A 16746-nucleotide genomic window follows, 5' to 3' on the forward strand; every position below is an offset into this window, starting at 1 on the left:
TTTTTGTGGATGAAATCCAGAGCACATACATCAGCATCTGAAATAGGAATAAGGAAGTGCCTAAATAAAAAAAAAAAAAAAAGAAAAAGGATGGACTGAAAAGCAAATAGAGTGTGTAGTTCTATAAAGCTTTTTAGGTCTCAGTCTAAAGTTTACCTAGGTGCCTGTATACTGTGGGAATGTCCTGCTGGCTTTTGCCTGAACTGCTGCAGATGGAAAATGAAGGGAAAAAGGCACCAAAGCCATGAAAGACTGTGCTAGTTGAGTGCAGTTATGCTATACTTAACAGAAAGGGAAGACTGATCTCAGCACAGTGTACTGCAGTAGGTCTCCCTTTTAATTTTTCTAAAACTATCTATTTATAGGGTAGTGCAACTCATTTTTGTAAAATAGCCTAATCAGAAAGTTCATGCATGAAGTGGAAAACTACTCCTGTAGCCCCAGAAGTGGATTTAAACTAGAAAAGTCTGCTAAGCCACCAGGCTGTAAGCTGTGCTAGGCAGAAGTGATCTTTGTTCTACCAAAACAACTGTATAGCAAAAAAAGGTAAGATTTGAGAGGCCAGAGAGAACAAGCGAGCAACAACATGACTCTGTAGCTAATGGATAGAGTACTCAGCTAAGAGAGTGGAAAGAGGAAGCTGGGCACTCAGTTTCTCTTGAAAAGTGGTATCGTTTTTACAGTCGTTATTAAAAGAACAGAAATTATTGCTTTTAAATATTTTACTTGAGCAGAAGAGGCATTTGCAACCATTTAATGTGCTTGTAAATAATACTGCTAGTTTCTTTTTGGACTATATGTTCACAATCATATTTTCAGCACTTGAAAATTACTGGTGACAATTCTGTTGCTGGTTTTATTTGAGCTGTTAAGGTGCTTAGGACAAGGAAGAGTTTAGGAATGAAAAGCAAGTCAAATTGCTAAGGAGGTCCTACAGATCTGTAGGCCTGTGTAAACCAAAGTTGTTCAGTTCCTTTATGATATGTTTTCTCCAGTATGATGGTTAGGACTATGATTTTGTTTGTTTTTTAACTCAGCAGCTTGCCTTCATGGTGATATATTACAATGGCACACTGTCTAGCTTATAATCATCATCTATACATGACTGGTAAGACATGGAGTTTATATTTTGTCAGCTGCAAAGCTGAAATCTGTTCTTAAATCCCTCTGCTATTACTTTTCATTGACCTATTTTTATTAACCTGTTTATTTACTTTGGTTGTGAAGCCTTGTCTTGGCTTACATAGAAGACAAGATTTGACTACAGTCTTGCCAAAAAGTGTATCTGAACATCTTTAGAAACGAAATACGGGCCTTTTCTGATGGTCACTGATTGTAAAGTAAGTTAAGTGTAAATCATAGTTAACTTGAAATCAGTTGAAAGAAAGAAGACTGAAAAAAATAGTCATCTTTCTGTGGCAGTGATGAAACAATCATGGATTATTGTGCTCATCAGTCATTTTGTCAGTATTTCAGAAAGTGTTGAGATATTGGAAGCAGTTTAAAAAAATGTCGTAAGAGATGTTCCTGACAGTGAGACTTGACGCTCACTGTATTATCAGAGAAGTCTAAGACTTGACTTGATCACACTGAATACTTTCATGAGGAGGAATCTGCTGATTCCAGTGGACTTCTTAGTCTATCAGACAAAAGAAAGATATATTCCTCTGTCTAGAAGGGAAAGCTGTCTTCACTTGGATATAATACACTATTTCTTAAATGAGAATGATTAGTAGGAAATCCTGCTTTGAGGTGCGACAGCGTCTTCATCACTTGAAGAGACATAATTGGTCTTCGACTTACAGAATATATGCTGTAATTTGCCCAGTGCTTTAGGGTTGTGTTATGCAGTAGTCAAACCAGATTATCATTACAGCCACATGTGAATTTAAAATCTGTACTTCCTTTAACTCTTACACTGATTTATATATTAAGATCTTGTAAAGAAAATACCAAGATAATTGTTTTTAATATTCATTAGTAATTTGTCATTTTTGAGGTTGAAGTGGGGGAACGAGAGCTTAAATAATAATACGTTATAAGTAAACTGTTCTAAAGCTTTAAACTGATTGAGTTGCACTAATGCAGTCTAGAGAAACCATTTCTGCTGACTGGTTGTGGTTTGCGTTCGACACAGAAGACAAAAATGTCATCAACAAAATGTGACCTCCCTTATATTTAATTCCAGTGTCTTGTATCTGTTGAAATTGGTGATAAAAAATGTTGTAGCTGCTTTCCATATTTCCTTAAACCTTCAGTGCCAATGCATTCAAAGATCAGAGGAACTGTATTTCTTTTCATACACTACAATTCAAATAGTGTTATACTACATTCAAATCAAGCCTATCAATTCAAACTCATTGAGGGCAGCTTAGTAGACTTGGCATCTGCTTTAGTCTCTTGGATCGTGGTGGGTTAGCCCTGGCTAACAGCCAAACTCCCACCCAGCTCCAGAACCTTCATCTCAAGCTGAATGTGCAATTGGGTAGTCTGTGTATGTGAAAGCACAAATGCATGTGTTTGTAGGTGTGCCTGTAGTAGGGAATGCATGGTGTATACACAGCAAGACAAAAATTTTGAGCCTTCCTCCTCCCCTTGCAAAGACCACTTTCTGATGCTACTTCTTTCATCACTGAGATCATCCATGCCATAAAGATAGCTAATAGCACAGAATTAATATTAACATTCTTAACACTGTGCCCACCTAATGTTCTACATTTTTTTTAAAGATTACCATTTCAGCATTGAATGGAAGTTGTTGTTGATGTGCTATTTTTCAGATACAGAGGTAAGGTGATGTAACTGGGCACTGAGATAAAAGCTCATATGGGATAAAATAAATTCCTGCTAATGTCAGGTCCCTTGTGCTATTTTCTGTTCCAAATGTAGCGGTTTTGTTTATATTTACATAATTGAATGCTGTAGTTGCATTTTTGTCTGTTTATTTTAATACTGTTTAAAATAGAAATATGAAGTAAATTTTATTTGAATACAGTTGTAATTATTTTTATTTTTCAGGAGACCTCAAATAGACAGCAGATATCCCCAGAATGTAAACTCAAAGGAGGAAGGAAGGGAGAACAATTGTATCTGTTACCTGGTGTGGGTTTTTTGTTTTGTCTTTTGTTATGGATGTTTACAGTGAGTTTCAGTTCATTATAGTACCTCTCCAGCTAGTGAGGCAGAACAGCTGTGGTTTATCCAAAGTCTCTCTAAATTATTAAGCTGCTGTTATGAAAATGTTTCTGATGAGGTGCGTTTTGAAACATTACTAAGTAGAAAAACTGCACCAATTCACTAGAGATACTATTTGCCCATCATTATCTTAGAAATGTTTGTTATAAACTTGTGTTTTCCCAAGGATGCTTGACCCATCTTGCCATAGTGTGCACTGATTTCCTGGTGGAATAATAGTCAGTGATGTGAATTACTGGAGCTTATTGTTCCTGTTGGTTTTTTGGGGGGCTGGGGGGTGGGGTGTGATAAGAGGAGGCAGAAGGAAAACAGGAAAATGTGACTGCAAAACGATGCTCTGTGAGTCAGTTTTGCTTCGAAAATGGATGCTTTGTCACAGTGATCTGTTTCTCACACACGCGGTCATTTCTCTCATTCAGCAGTGAACAGATTCTACCCACCTCATAATGAGGATTTCAAAACTGATTATGTTACAGACTTCTTCAGAGATTAATTGAAATCATCTTTTGCTTGTCACTTCTGTGGGGATGTGGTGTATGCAAAGGTGTGGTTATTCATTTATTTGTGTAGAGGGAGGGGTACAGCAAGGAGATCTCCAAGCTGTTACAGAAAGGAGAGGGAGCTCAATGTAAAAAGTTTGAGAACTTTTGTTTTCAGTAGAAAGAGCAGAGTGATTACTCTTGTTGCAGGGAGCTGACTTATATTAGGTCCAAAGATTCTCCCCAACCATCTTAATGGGCAGTCACAAAAGCCACACTGCATAGGAACACTCGACCTTACTATCACGGCCTTAATTCAGAAAAGCTCTTCAACAGCTGATGAAATCTGTCAGTGCAGCATTAAGCATTTTATAATATACAACAACTTGGAAAAAATGGAAGAACTTAGTGATTGCCGTAATCAAAGCTTTTACAGTTTTAAGCTGTAGTGAAACACTTCACTGAAGCGAAGTTTTCAGTTAGGAAAGTGGCTAGCAGTAAAGAGTTAAATAAAAAGAATGTCATGCATGTGTATGTGATTCTAAATCCAGAAGTGTTACATTTCCTTTGTTGGCATTAGTTTCTGCTGAATATACAGGATATATATGGTGAAGACTAAACCCTTCTGTTATTGGTCTGAAGTGTTTTAACAGAAGTGTGGCGTGCTTGGTTGAAAAGACTGGAAGTTTTAACAGATGAAAGCATATATATTTTGTTCTTACTGGATATTTTTCTGCTTACCCCCTTGAGTTGTATTGACCAGCTTCATTATCAGAAATTATATCTGGAATTAGACTTTCTTTAACAAACTGTAGCATGTAGAGTAGGGGTACATGATAGAATTCTGTCTGGAGTGCTTGCAGCAAAAGAGGGTTTGGGGTTTTTTTTCCCCCAAAGTATTAGTTGGCATTTATTAGCAGTGACTCCAGTCTTAATGGCTCTTGCTGGGGGAAAAGTGGATAGGAAACTGTTGAAGGTGCCATCTTTCTGCTCTCGTGTTAGCAATTCTCGATTTGCTGCTGCTGTGAGAGATGGAATCTAATATTGTCAGAGGGTGTAGACTGAATATTGAATATTCAGAGAAATGCAAGCATAATGAGATATTTCTGCTGGAATTACTTTATTCTCCCTGTGCTTTTTGAGATCCTCCCCATCCTCAACACAGCTATTCAACAGCCAACTCCTTTAGTGGCTATGCTGAAATTTACCCTTTCCCCTTGCAACTGTGGTGAGTCTCAGGGGATTAATGCTTCATGGGAGGGCTTGTGCTGGCTTCCTCCAGAGATACTCAATAGAAAGCGGTGTTATGGAGAGCTTGTGTTTCTTGAAGTCACCTACAAGTCCCTTTGCTGGAGGGAAGCAGATGAGGCATCTGCTCTGCCATTTGTTCCTCTCCAGTTAACAGTTCTGTGCTGTTCCCCACAGAGCCTGTGAAAAGAAGAGGTGTGGCTTGACCAGCCTCAGCCAGGAAATTAGGAGAAAGCTTTGTTTAGAATATGTGACGATAAATATTTTCAGTTGTCATTGTTCACAGCTCTGCAATCTCTATGGGAAGGTATTAACTCAAGGAGGTTAATACAGAGTTGTCACATCCTTTTTTTTTTTTCTCTTTCCCACTCCCCCCCCCCAAATTTACAGTACTAATGCAACATTTTTTCCTTGGTTTTTTTTTTTAATTTTCATTCCTACTTTCTTTGTAATTAAGGGCAATTACTTCATAATACCACTAAGATGTATCCTAACAATAACATATCTTCTATGTGTTGTAAAAGCATAAAAAGATAAAGTAGGAGAAGATGATAGATCTTTGTCTAGAATACTAGGTGTATATAATGGATTTGATACAATGGCAAACCAAATTGCTGGAAAAACAAGGGTAGATTTGACCATAATTGAAACAGCCATTATTTGCACTATCTGTTTTTCGAAGAACAGTTGTTTGAACATTTGACAGCTGTAATATTGCCTTATATAGGTTTATGTTCATATTATTTAGTACGGGCTGTCTATTTTGTTGGTATATATAGACTACAACTCTATTTTGACAGGAGCATTGAGTAGCTATGCACTGGTGGTATACAATTCTGTTTCTATTGGCCTTTCTTTTTTGAGTGAAATTGAAACCTTTATTGCTCTTCTTACTTACACGCTCTATTTTTTATCAGCTGTGAGACAAAATTGAAGGCTTTTTTTTGTTGTAGCAGATCAACCTTGAAGACTTTATAAATGGATTTTAATTTTGCTTATAAGAGGTCTTATTGATAAAAAGCTTATGCTATAGTTAGAAAAAGGAACATGAAGTATGCCACCTGTATTTTGATCTCTATTTTGTCCTTAATTGGGTAATTGCTTCCCTGTTTTTCAGTTTGACAATTAAGGATCAAGATGGCAGTGCTTTCCTGTCACTGTAAAAAGCTGGGATAGTTGGGTAAAAGGTCTCATGATATTGCAGCGTCTTCTGTATCTAGCATATGCTGGATTCCTGCTACAGAGAATATGGGATGCTTTGTCCAGTAGTGGCTTGGGTTGGGCGAATCCAAATCTTGGTGTTTGCTCTGTGAAAAGCCACGTTGAGTCTAGCAGGATTTACTAGCACAGGCTCAGTGCCATGTGAACACAGCGACAGTGTTTGTGGGCCCAACTTGTACCTGCAAACAGGTTAATGGCTTTTGTGCAGCAAAGAAACTGAGTCATCTCTTGTGTCTGCATCCATGACACGGTTAACCCACACCATAGCAAGCCATTCAACTATAATTGAGAGTTGACTGAGCTTACTTTTCATGAAACTCAGTAGTTAAAACTTTGAACTTACTGTTAGGGAGAATTAATTCAAATAAGATCCTTTTGTATTTAGATTTCACTCTCTTTTTGTCACTTCTTACTCTTTGACTTTTTTCATGTAAAGCAAAACTCATCATGCCTTCCTAATCTTGCATCAAAGGTGTATCAAACTCTTGCAACAAAATCTAACATCATGTAGCAAAAACTTGTCTTCATTCTCTGCTATTGCCAACAGCAACTGTTTGACTCCTTGTCATTGCAAGTCAAGCCAACACACACAAATTGTTCTGGTTTCCACCATTAATGCATCTCTTCAGGTCATCCTTTTTCTGTTGTTATCACTAAAAATACAAACAGATGTTTCTCCTGAAGAGATTGGTAATTATTCAAATAATGTGTGGCAAGCACCCTTTGAATAAGGCGTATGAACACCCTCTGAAGACAAGACTTCATGTGAGAGAATTACATACATTACTCCTGTCAGAAGCATGACATGCACAGATATGTTGGAAAATTGAACTGTGTCTGTCTTAAGGGCTACAACAGCTTAGCTTTCAGATTGCAAAGAGTATTTTCATGGCCCTTAAGGATTGGAAACCCCTAACCCCTTCCTTTAATGAAAAATAGAAGAGACCACCTAAGAAGAAATTGAGATCAGGTATATCGGTAACTACTGGTTTAACCTAACCATTCAGATTATTTTCTTGAAGGATCTGATGAATTATTCTTTTACATTTACAGGTCTAATTACAACCACATCTAGAAGACTAGATCGAGAGCAGCAGGGAGAGCACATACTGGAGGTAAATAATTTCTTTAGTTCTCTGAAAAACAGTGATTGTAAGTTCATTGCTCTTTTACAGAATTAAGTTTACCATACTTGATTCCTATATGAAGAATTTAGAGAACTGGATTTCAGAAGTAATTTACTTCTATGTTCATTATATTGCAATGCACAAAACTACATATCTTATAAAAACTTTTTTTTTAAAGAAGAGTTAAGATATGGATAGAAGGCAATTTTTTGTTTTTATATCTGTAAACCAAGATTTTCTTTCAAAGAGTACAAAAGTGTGATTGTTAAAAGGAGAAGTGTGATTCTTTTTTTTTCTTCTTCCTGTGTAATTATTGGAATAGCTTTCAGCCTGTCTTTTGCTGAAGACAGACCTCTGAAAGAGAAATGCAGAATCTTTTTTTAACATTGAGAATACAAACAGATCGTAAGTGAGTAGACCTTTTTTCTGCATAACATACTGATCGATCACATAAGTAGTTGATTTGCAAAATATGCATTATAGATTCGGAGTCCAAGAATATGAAATTCATGACATAATTCTTTTATTTAGCTACATTTAATCGATCACCTGGAATTTATGTAATAGCTATTCTCATTCTCTGTCAGACAACATGAAAGAAAAACACGTAGACAACTGGGAGTCTTCCAGTTTCACAGTGTTGTCATGCAGTGTGGCAGCATTGTACTTCACCTGCAATGAAGACTTAATATTGACAGTGATACTTGCATATTAAGATTTATCTGGAACCTTTAGTGTGCCCCTCCTTCTGGATGATAGACAAAGGAATGCATGTGGGTTGGCAAAACAAACCTTAAAGCCAGAGAAGGAAATCTGGACTTAACTCAAAACTTGTGAAATCTGTAGAAAGGTTTTCTAATAGCAGTGCGAGGACTGCATAGACTTGGAGGTGAATGGTATTCCTTGATAGCACAAACTATCCTTTTGCAGAACTTAAGTGTACATGCAGTCTTCCTGGCCCTTTTCTATCCCTTTGGTGCATTGCAAGCTGGATTAATGCAGCTGTTGGACCATATTTTTATCATTATTTTAATTTCTGTATCAGCTTTGGAAAGAACTCTTTGCACATAAGTAGCAATAGGGTAGAATTTCCTCTGCAGTGTGTTTCTAGTAGTAGTAATAGCAAAGTTAATTAATTGGCAAATCTGGTTCAGTACTAGATACGTTATTCCTGTAAATTGTAAAGTCACTATCTTATTCTCTTTTTAAATCACCTCCTTAAGTCTGCTTGTGTCAGTTTCCCAAAGCACTTCATGTCAGTTATATCTTATTTCTTGACCACTGCTATGTATATTGGTTGTAAAATTGGTATCCCATAACTTTTACTCTTATGCATATTGTGCTAGCTTTTGTATTAGATTTATACAGTAAATAAAGGGAGCTGTGGATCGTTCTCTGACCCTGAAGCCACCTGACACAGTATGGCTTTGATTTCTTATATCTTATCCCTGGAACAGGGTGGCCATGCCCAAGTTGCCTGTTGAGAACGGTGCCTGAATTGTGTGAATTCTCAGGCTGCAGCTAGGCAATGTGTGGGAGTGCGCCACTCGTGCTGGGCCAAAACATGCCAGAGATCACACTAGCAGTGTAGTGTTATGGGCAGTTGTCTGCTAGCAGTCATGCCTGCTAATTTAACATAAGTTATTACAAGATAACATGTACAGAACTCAGGTTTGTTTTTTTTTTTAAGGTTACAGTATCACACAATGGTATGTAAATCCTCCTGGTTTCAGTGTTTTCTATAAAGATAGCAGATTAAGCCGATTGCTCTTTAGTTTGAAATATTGGTTATTATGTGCTGGTATCATTTATAATTCTTCATTCTTCCTTCATTTTGAATCCCAGCTGGTTGTTAAAGTTTTAAATAAAAGTCTGTGAAGTATCCAGCGGAAGAACTCTTAACTACAGAGCAAGAATGACAGGCAGCATGGCCCAAAGTAGCAGTTTTCTCATTTGTTAGTTTTATGTTGACACCTTTGAAAATAGGTTGGAAAGAAACCCAGAAATGCACAGAATGGTGGGCAATATTAGGAGCCAAGTGCTGAGCATCTGGCTAATTAATTGAGCATTGAAATGTTGACCAGATGGGTTGGTGGGTTTATTCCTTGTTTGCTATTAAATTTGATCCTTGATTGGACTCCTGCTTACATAATTATAATTAATATGCCCCATTCTTTTATTCCCAACTTGTAACTATTTTCTGAGTGCCAGTTGGCACTTTTTTTATGCCATTATTTTAGGTTAGCTTCATGTTCTCTCATATCTTAGTATTCTGTTTGTTGTGTCAGTAATGCCTTCAAAACTGATGCTGCATTCAAATCAAACTAGATTTTCCTCAAATTTGCCATTTTTTCCTGCTTGGCTCAGGGCAATGCTAATTTTATGTTAACGGACAAGTCATTTGGTACCCCTTGGAATTTCCTCTTTTGGGATGTGTTTTTGGTTTTTTGGGTTTTTTTGCAAACTGAAAGATATGTGGTGGTGTTCCATTACAAGTACTAAAGGGAACAGATATTCATATATGTGGAAAACCTATCATCTGTTAGAGATGAGCATGTATATTTGCATTTCATGTTGCATTTCTTGTGTTTTGTCGTGGTCAATCACTTTAATCCATGCTTTTTCATTTCCTTCATGCTTGCAAGTTATACCACGTTTCATTTGTATTTCCCTATTTTTTTTTCCTAAAATAGATGAGAAAGGGCAAAAAAAAGAATACCTGATTGTGTCCTCATTCATGTCAATGTAAATTCATTTTTTCATCAGTTCTAGTCTTCCATTAGCATTCATTTCATTATTTTGTATCCATGTAATCCTTGAATCCTTATGTTTTTCCATAGTCAGATTTCCCAGGGCATCCTAAGAACCAGTGAAGGAATTCACCACCCACATTCTTGAAGGAAAACACTTGTTCTCCCCAAATTGGGGTGGACTTGTTGGAACTGGAATATCCTATATCAGTGGTGTGTAGGGTTTTTTGTTTGGGTTAAGGGGTGTTGGTTTTGTTTAACACCCTCCACAGCACTGATCTTAGAATCATAGAATCATTTAGGCTGGAAAAGAGCTTTAAGATCATGGAGTCCAACCATGTATCTTCCCTGTCATGTTTTCCCAGTGCTACTGTAGCGACTGACTTCTATACAGAGCTTCCTCCCAGCAAAGACTTTCATCTTCCTTGCAAACTCAAAACCAAAATGAAACTGCAGTGTGCAACACATTGCCCATAGAATTTGTTAGAAACATTGAGTGTTTAATTTTTTTTTTTTTAATTTTTTTTTGCATTCCTCTACAGCTTTGACAAGTATCCGGTACAATTAGATGAGCATATATTTGTCAATTTCCTCTAATTACAGCAGAGCTGGCTTAGGTGACCCTCAGACATCCCTGTGTGTTTCTGTGTAATAATAAGGAAGGTAAATTAAGTCAAGGAAGATGATTTTAAAGGAGAAAAAAGAGTGAGAAAAAGAAAATGAAAGGGAGACCATAGAGAAAGGCTGAGGAAGAATGCTGCACCAGGTCATGAAATTGTTCTTAAAATGAGAGACACACGGATTAAAATTCTACAGCTAAAACCAAAACCAACCCAACAGCAAAGAGAAAGTAAGGAAAAGGACATGAAAGATTGACAAAGAAAAAATGCCTTTACCCATCATTATTCCTTACGTCTTTAATACCACTTTTTTTTAAAACATCCCCTTCTGAAACTGAGATTTAGCCAAACTGCTAGAGGTCGGGTAATACTGTTATCAGTGAAGAATTTTTATTTGTTTTAAATGCTTTATGTAATAGGAGCTAAACTCTCCCTTGAAAATGCCTGGTGTCTGTCTGAGCCCATTAGCTTTTATGTGGATGGCAAGGTGCAGCCAGAAAATGATGGGCCTGATTCTGTAACTCTTCTACTATAAGCGAGCTCTTCCAGAAAGCAGGAATATAAGCCCCCTATCCTTTTCTTCTTTGAAATAGATGCTAAAGTAATTTACATATGCTCATATTAAACCTCTTATTAACCGATAAGGGATTAAATAGGTAAGATTCCTATAAATGAACTAAGTTTTTTCCATCAGTTGGATCCTTTTCCAGTAGATGAGGATTTTTTCTCTTGTTTTCTGACTTCAAATTAACATAACTCTTACTTTTATTATATTTTTGTTCACTACCCATGCCAATAACATCAGATCAGTCCTAGAATTAATATTGTAGAAGATTCCGTACTCATTTCCTGGCTTTTTAGTAGAAATTTTTACTATTGCTGGAAGAGCAGACTTGGTTTAATTTCCCATTTCATTTAGTCCATGGAAATAGATTGTGTGTCTTCCTGAAAAAGCAATTTTTTTAAGCTTCTTTCAAACAAGACAGTGATTTTATGTCTTAAAATATAGGGGATTTTTAGTGCATAGGCCTGTCAAATTCTGAAACTTATATTCTTATGAATTGCATCTTTTGAGGTGTAAAATCAAATCAATAAATTGAAAAGTTGCAAGGAAACACTAGGCTGAAAGTATATTAAGATATTAGTACAGTGAAGCTGTTACCAGAGATACTATACTTGTGTGCTGTTCCTGTACTCAAGTTAATATTTCAGTTACAGTGCTGCAAAATAGTGAAAGAGATTTAATATATATCGACTCCAACGTGCCATACATCAAGTGTTAAAATGTTAAGATAGTAGCTGAATAAACTTTTGTAGTGCCTTTTGTAATTCACCAAATAGCTTTACACAATGGTCCTTAAATAACTGAAGTTAGGGAATTACTTTACAGTTGTCATAGGCAGTTGTAGGAAAATCTGATTTAAAAAGAGAATTGTTGGAAAGACCGTGTTTGAATTTAGCGCTAACCATATCCTTTTTAATAAAAACAGGTAACGGTAACAGACAACGGTATTCCTGCAAAATCAACAATTGCACGGGTGATTGTGAAGGTCTTAGATGAGAATGACAATAAGCCTCAGTTCTTGCAAAAGTTCTACAAAATCCGGCTTCCGGAGCGTGGTAAGCCAGAACGAGAGAGAACTGCTAGGAGAGAGCCAATCTATCGAGTTATTGCTGCAGATAAAGATGAAGGCCCCAATGCAGAGATCTCTTACAGCATTGAAGATGGCGATGAACATGGCAAATTCTTCATTGAACCGAAAACCGGAGTGGTTTCATCAAAGAAATTTTCTGCAGCAAGGGACTATGATATCCTTTCAGTGAGTCAAAATCTTGTATATCATGAATAAGTGAAATGTTCCTTTATCTGTATTCTCATCACTTCTTATTCAGTAGCTGGCAGATGAGTGACTGCAGTATCTGAAGGAAGAAAGCTTCAAAAAATTCAGTAGTATTGTTTTGCGGATTTGTTTGTTTTGGTTGGTTTTTGTTTTTTTTTTAAAGGATGATTTCAGATGTTTGTATTGAGGAAGTGATTCAAGAAGTGACTGTTCTTTTCCAGAACTTGACAGATAATGAACGTGATGAGGGAACATAAACGATTAGTTTGACTCTCTTTCAGGAAGAAAGCAAAATAAAAGTTAATTTATGGTAACAGTTTGTGCTACTATCAGGTGCTGCATACTTTTTCTCCGTTTGCTGCCCAGATAATGAAGGGCAAGTGGCACTCTGAGAGACACTTAACCTTTTTGGATATATCTCGCACAAGCAAACATGCTTGGAGCTTATTACTACTTTTCCATTTATGTGACATAATGATTTATGTGATCCTGTAGCCTAAAAGATGTATCTGTTTCACAGATTAAAGCTGTAGATAATGGTCGTCCACAAAAATCATCAACTACACGGCTTCACATAGAATGGATTCCAAAGCCCGTCCCACCCACAGAGCCCATTTATTTTGAGGAAGCATTTTTTTCTTTTACGGTGATGGAAAGTGACCCAGTTGCTCACATGATTGGCGTAATAGCTGTTGAACCTCTTGGAACACCACTTTGGTTTGACATAACAGGTAAGGATGCCTTAAGGGCTTTTATTAATAGAAACAAATGCATGGAGTCTGAGATACTGGAGGGCTCATTGCAGCTTGGTTTTGTAATCGCTCTTCTAAATAATGCAAGGTTTTGGCATTCTTTAGCTGTAGATACCTATTTTTTCCCTTATTTCATTATAAATCAAAATGACTTAAATTTTTATCAATGCCACTATATATCAAAGATTAAAATTACATTGCAAAATACCTGCTGTGTTGCAGTTTTGGAAATGACTTATGAATATTGCGTCAGTGAAATTAAGACTAATCAAATCAGTCTCATAGACTGTAGGATAGGGAAAGAAATAAAATGCCAGTTTTCTGCAAATTGGGATAGTACACCCAAAGAGAGATTATACTGTTCACATTGATTTCTTGTCCTCTGGGCTGCTTCTCAGTTTGCTGTCCCTTGATTCAGTACTAAAAGGAAAGCTTGCAATGTTCCTAACCCCAGCAAACTTCTTCCTGTACATATTCTTACTACTATATCATACCTTAGCCTCTACCATTGACAGGAGAATTCTAATCAGTAATATGACTATACGTTGACACTGTGGTGACAAAATGAATAGTACTTTTTAATTTTAGACTTACTCACTAGACCTATGAGCACCAGGAATACACAGAGTGTTCACTGTATAGCTGATACTAAAAACAAGTTCTGTCCTGTGTTACGTGCTTCAGAATCAAGGAGAATAGCACAGCCGTGTTTCAGGAGAGGTATCTTGTAGTGAACTGTTTCTGGTCTTAAGATAGCCCTATCAGATTGGGATTTTTCCACCACATTCACAAGAGAGAGAGAAGGATCTTTTTCACCTCGGTTACTGCTGAAAATTTTAGCCACAATTATGGTGTTAAGTTGTCGGGGAGAGCATTTTTTGAATTATTTCTTTAAAATTTAATTATTTTTAAGGTCTGTTTTGATGGTATGTATTTCCTAAGGGATTCTGAGAACAGCAACAGTTAAAAACAAAGTTTGTAAAACTGATACATGTAGCAGGAATGTATAACTGCCAAACACTTGAGGGTGTTCTCAGAAAAATTGTGAGTACCGAGAACAAACACAACTCTTCCCCTAAATGCATGCTTCATGCGTGAACAAGCTGTGATGATATTGATAATCATTCATAGATTTTTTTTTTAATGGATCTTTCTAATGTATTCTGGGGAAAAAAAAATAGTTCCTGTCCAAATAGATCATAGTTGAATAAAAAGTGTTTGCGTTTAGACAAACTGAGGGGTTAGAGATCTGTACAACCGTGTAGAGGGAGTAAAGAGGTCAAGATGCCTCCTTGCATTCTCATAGGTGCAAAGCTCTCTGCATTAGAGGTATTTTGGAACTGAGGCTGCTCTTTTACTGTTCTCCCAAACATACACACACATAGATATGAGAGTAGAAAACCAAAAAATACAAAAATAACTTAAATGAGCAGGAGAGAGGAAAAGGTTCCATGTGCTCCAATTCAAACAGGGTTATCCAGTTAACAGTAAACAGAAACGTCTGTAGACCAAAAAGAGTCCATTAAAGGACAGGTTAAGAAAGGGATGTTGTCAGAAAAAGGTGAGTGGTTCATGGAGAAGAAAGAGACTAGATAGAAGAGGCCTCAGAGGTCTTGACCGTTTCCACAGAGTACAGCAATGGCATTTCCTGTTAATTAGCAGAATTTGTTAATTCGATTGGGGATGTACTTTTCTATTGTTCTTTTTAGTTTGCTTCAACTGCTGTGCACTCTGAACAGTGTGTACATCTGAATAGAATTCTGATGATAGTGTTATTTTGATTTGCTCCTTCTAAGCATGCAGCACAGTTTGGACATTTACATAATTTTTATTGTAAGCTTAAAGCAGAAAATAGATGATCTTTTCCTGCTATTCTTAGAAAGACCTATACAGAAAACTCCAAGGCGAAAGAGCAGAATTTATCCATACACTGTGAAATAAACCATTTTACTTTGACTGTTTTCTTAGTAAAAGTGTTTTGGAAAGTTTGATATGTGATCATGTTGTGAAGTTATCAGCTACTCTAACAGGTGGTCACTTTACTGCCCTCTTTTACTGTTTCTAATAGCATGAATTAATTTGATTGACAGCTTTCCTTTGTGTTCTGTGCTTGCTTTCCATGCTTTCTTTCTTTTTGGCTGAGCCAGGAGACAAGCTTGCTAGTGAAGTATTTTACATCTTTCAGATGGCTTGTGACCTGAACTGTACAGCAGAAGGTATCTGCTGAGATCACATAATTTATTACCAGATTATGAGATCTGAAATGAAAGCGTACATTTATAAAATATTTATTTTATTAACCCTTCGGAAATCAAAGTGCTCACAGTTGCATTTGTGACAGGTTCGTTTTTGTTTTGTTTTGTCATCATTACATTTATACAGCATCAATTCAGAGCATCCAGTTTTGGCTTTGGCCAAAACTGTTGCTGTTACACTTTCAGTGTACCAGATGCAGAAGTTTGGGTTGAGTTCTGCTTCAGTGGATTACCAGGTATCACCACTACTACAAAAATGAGGCAAGGCCTTTGTGATTTCCTTGATAAGGAAGAAAAAAAAGTTGGTTAGAGAGCTTGTCCTTGTATCAGAGAAACTGAACAGATTCATACCCATTCACCCCACTCTTCCCTTAAAATGGAGATGACTTCATTGAGACACTAAATTCTCTCCTAGCCATCTGAGAAAATGGTATCGCATTGCAGCTATAAAAGAAAAGTTAGAGACTCACTTTCTGAAGCGGACATCTTGCACAAAGCCCATTAAAAGAATTCATGTACACCTGTTAAAAAAAAAAAGGCTGCTGCCTTTCATGCTGTCCAGTTTATATCCATTCATGTGATTCAGAAACTGCTGCTGGACCAGTAAGAGGAGTTGGCTTTCAGTGAAACTAGAAAAATTACATTATCTTTGTCATTATCAAATATCTTAAATCCAGTGAAGCAGAATCCAGCCCATCTTTCCTAAACTGATATGTCTGTCATGCAATGGAACCTTCTGAAGGTGAAATCCTTTTTACATGTGAATGGGGGCCCGTTTCAGTATTTACTGTTCTTTCTTGGATTAAGTATAAATTTGCAACCTTTGGAACTTCACCGTCTCAGTTGTAGCCTTGGCTTTTCATAAAAGGCATTCAGTGATTTACAAAACATAGCATGTAAAAACTCATTTAAAAAAAAAAAAAGCACTCATACCTGAATGCTATCCTTGTAAAATATAATTAGAAAAACACATGCACATAATTAGGAAAAATTGGTTTGCCATATCTAGCACTGGCTTGACTGGCAATAAAAATTGATTCCTCCGTTTTAGGCAGTTTATTGAGAGGCCTAAAGGAATTGTAGTCAAATGGCAGTATTTATCATTGCTAACGATATTTGGACTTAGTGGACATTGTATTCTCATGACAGTCTGCTCGGGGTAGCATGATGATGATCATCAATTAAATGTTTAAATGACTAAGTGTAGCTATTGGTCTACACGGTTATTTAACTATATTTCAAAGGATAATTTGAAAGT

The 16746-nt window shown here is 36.7% G+C and overlaps 1 protein-coding gene across 5 annotated transcripts in view; it reads left to right on the top strand.

Moving 5' to 3' along the window:
- Nucleotides 1–16746, top strand: part of FAT1 (FAT atypical cadherin 1) — a 112480-nt gene that overhangs the window by 51439 nt on the left and 44295 nt on the right. For 4 of the 5 annotated variants that reach the window (XM_076336351.1, XM_076336350.1, XM_076336353.1 and 1 more), the window contains exons 4-6: nt 7197–7258; nt 12131–12460; nt 13002–13212. In XM_076336351.1, the coding sequence (XP_076192466.1) occupies nt 7197–7258; nt 12131–12460; nt 13002–13212 (603 nt within the window). Of the gene's footprint in view, nt 1–7196; nt 7259–12130; nt 12461–13001; nt 13213–15418; nt 15451–16746 lie in introns of those variants that run through there. The other variant, XM_076336355.1, reaches the window with a different exon arrangement.

Source organism: Aptenodytes patagonicus, chromosome 4, assembly GCF_965638725.1.
Source record: "Aptenodytes patagonicus chromosome 4, bAptPat1.pri.cur, whole genome shotgun sequence".
NCBI lineage: Eukaryota > Metazoa > Chordata > Aves > Sphenisciformes > Spheniscidae > Aptenodytes > Aptenodytes patagonicus.